Here is a 2,028-nt window from a genome sequence, read left to right on the forward strand (position 1 = left end):
TTGCCGCCATGTGATTGGCTGCTTAGAAATTAAGTGTTAACGAGCAGTTGGACAGGTGTACCTAATAAAGTGGCCGGTGAGTGTATATGTGTATATATACATGGCAAAATCCTTCACCATCTTCACCAGTTCCTCGTTTTCCTGCCACTTTGGTTCAAACTTGCATTTTTCCCATTCTCTAGCCTTTTCTCTGCCTCAAGCTTCTTTTCCGAAGCATTTTAATGCCACGATTATCAAATTTAATAATTTTAATGCCAATTAAGGCCTTAATTTAAAAAATAATAATGTAATGACCCGCAGAAACCCTGTAATACTTTAAAGAAATTCTAATGATGGTCTGCACTGGAACATAAATAGTAACCGATAGGTCCTTTGGGTCTATTTCATTCTTTTTCTTTACAAATTCTGTTTTAATAATTATTCAAAAACAATAAGGTAGCTTCAGTGGTATTGAGAAAATAACCCAGTTTTTATCTGCTAAATGTTTTTTTTTCCACAACAAATTGAAAAAAAAAATGCTCAAATTTTTACAGATGAATTTAAGTTTTTCTTGAATTCTAATCTAAGTTTGATAGAAAACGGTACTTTTAACTTAAATTAAGTCAAAAATATTTAAAATTCCTAAATTATAAATGTATAAGAATGTATAAGAAATGGGATTTTTATTGAACCTAATTGAAAATAAATTTCACTTCAGCTCTCTTAATATAATATATTTCATGCTTTTCTGGGCCCCCATGGAAACACCCTGGCCCCCTCCTGGCCCCCTCCTGGCCCCCTGGTACATTTGGTCTAGATCCGCCACTGAGTGTAAATCAGAAGTAATCAGGCAACAATTACTTAGTGTTATGAGTAAAATACTCAGTATTTTTACAAATACTTTTTGTTCTCACTTAAGTAATTTCAGCAATTACTACTTTTTATTTTAACTGGAATTAAAAAAAAAAGTAGTGCTACTCTTTGTGGAGTAGAATCTTTGGGTACTTTACAGCCCACTGTTGGAAAGTATAAAGACTGTGTGGAGAATTTAATATGATTAATTATAGTATTATAAAAAGTCTTTCCGCTTGTTTTATTTGAGTTATTCTTAAATGAATCAGAGACTTTCTGACAGCTAATATGTCATATCTTCTTTGGACCCCGTATTGCTGTGATCGCAGGCAGCCAGGCGGAGCTGCAGACTCTCAGACGGCACGCGCAGGAGCTGGTGGATGAAAACGACGCCCTGAAACAGACCGTCCACCGTCTGAATGTGGAGCTGAGCCGCTACCAAGCCCGCTTCATGCCGCTGTCCAAAGAGGAGGTATGAACAAAAAGCTCTCCTCCTCCTGCTGCTGAGAAAAAGCTTATCAAACTAGTTAATCTAACTTTTTAAAAATGATCTCATGCTCTTTGTAAAACCAGTTTATTTTTCCCTTCATGTTGTTGTTTTATTGGGGCCTCCTAATCAAGCTTGTATGATAGATATCCAGCGTCCTCCTCTGATTTGAACCCCTGCTGAGTGAAATCAGCTTTTCTTGTCTCATTTTCTTGCCTCGGTCCATTTGATTAGCTGAACTAAACCAGCTTCCCGTCACCGTCTGTGGCTGCTCAGCCTTTTCTTTCCAGGCTGCTGTATACTTTACTCAGCCGATGAAAGCAGACCTGTGCTTTTAATCAAGAAAACCTCATGCTGTTTTCTGTTTCACATCAGGAACTTTATTTTTATTTTATTTCTTTTCTGTGCCTGTCTCTGGCTGTTTGCTTCCTCTGTACCAGCAGGTCTCATTAGTGACAGTGGAGGTGAAAAGAAAGGATAGAGAGGAAGGGAGCTGAAATAGGTAAAGAAAAACATGAGAAATCCTTTAAAACAGAATTTTTTACCAACATGTGGAATATTTATTTCAAGGAGTAAAACCTTTAACATCCAAAGAGACATTTTATCTTAAGTTCAGCTAAATTACCTTTTAATAATGAAACAAAAACTTACTATTTTTGTTAAGTACCTACTAATGTGTTTAGCCCCTGTCCCACCTTGAGGATTTAGCC

General features: G+C 36.6%; 1 protein-coding gene across 2 annotated transcripts in view; it reads left to right on the forward strand.

The window, feature by feature from the left end:
* Positions 1–2,028, forward strand: part of cep89 (centrosomal protein 89kDa) — a 111,780-nt gene that overhangs the window by 12,251 nt on the left and 97,501 nt on the right. For both annotated transcript variants that reach the window (XM_015375173.1, XM_015375175.1), the window contains exon 8: positions 1,161–1,303. In XM_015375173.1, the coding sequence (XP_015230659.1) occupies positions 1,161–1,303 (143 nt within the window). The remainder of the gene's footprint in view (positions 1–1,160; positions 1,304–2,028) is intronic.

The sequence above is a fragment of the Cyprinodon variegatus genome, unplaced genomic scaffold, assembly GCF_000732505.1.
Source record: "Cyprinodon variegatus isolate N-32 unplaced genomic scaffold, C_variegatus-1.0 Scaffold114, whole genome shotgun sequence".
Taxonomy (NCBI): Eukaryota; Metazoa; Chordata; class Actinopteri; order Cyprinodontiformes; family Cyprinodontidae; genus Cyprinodon; species Cyprinodon variegatus.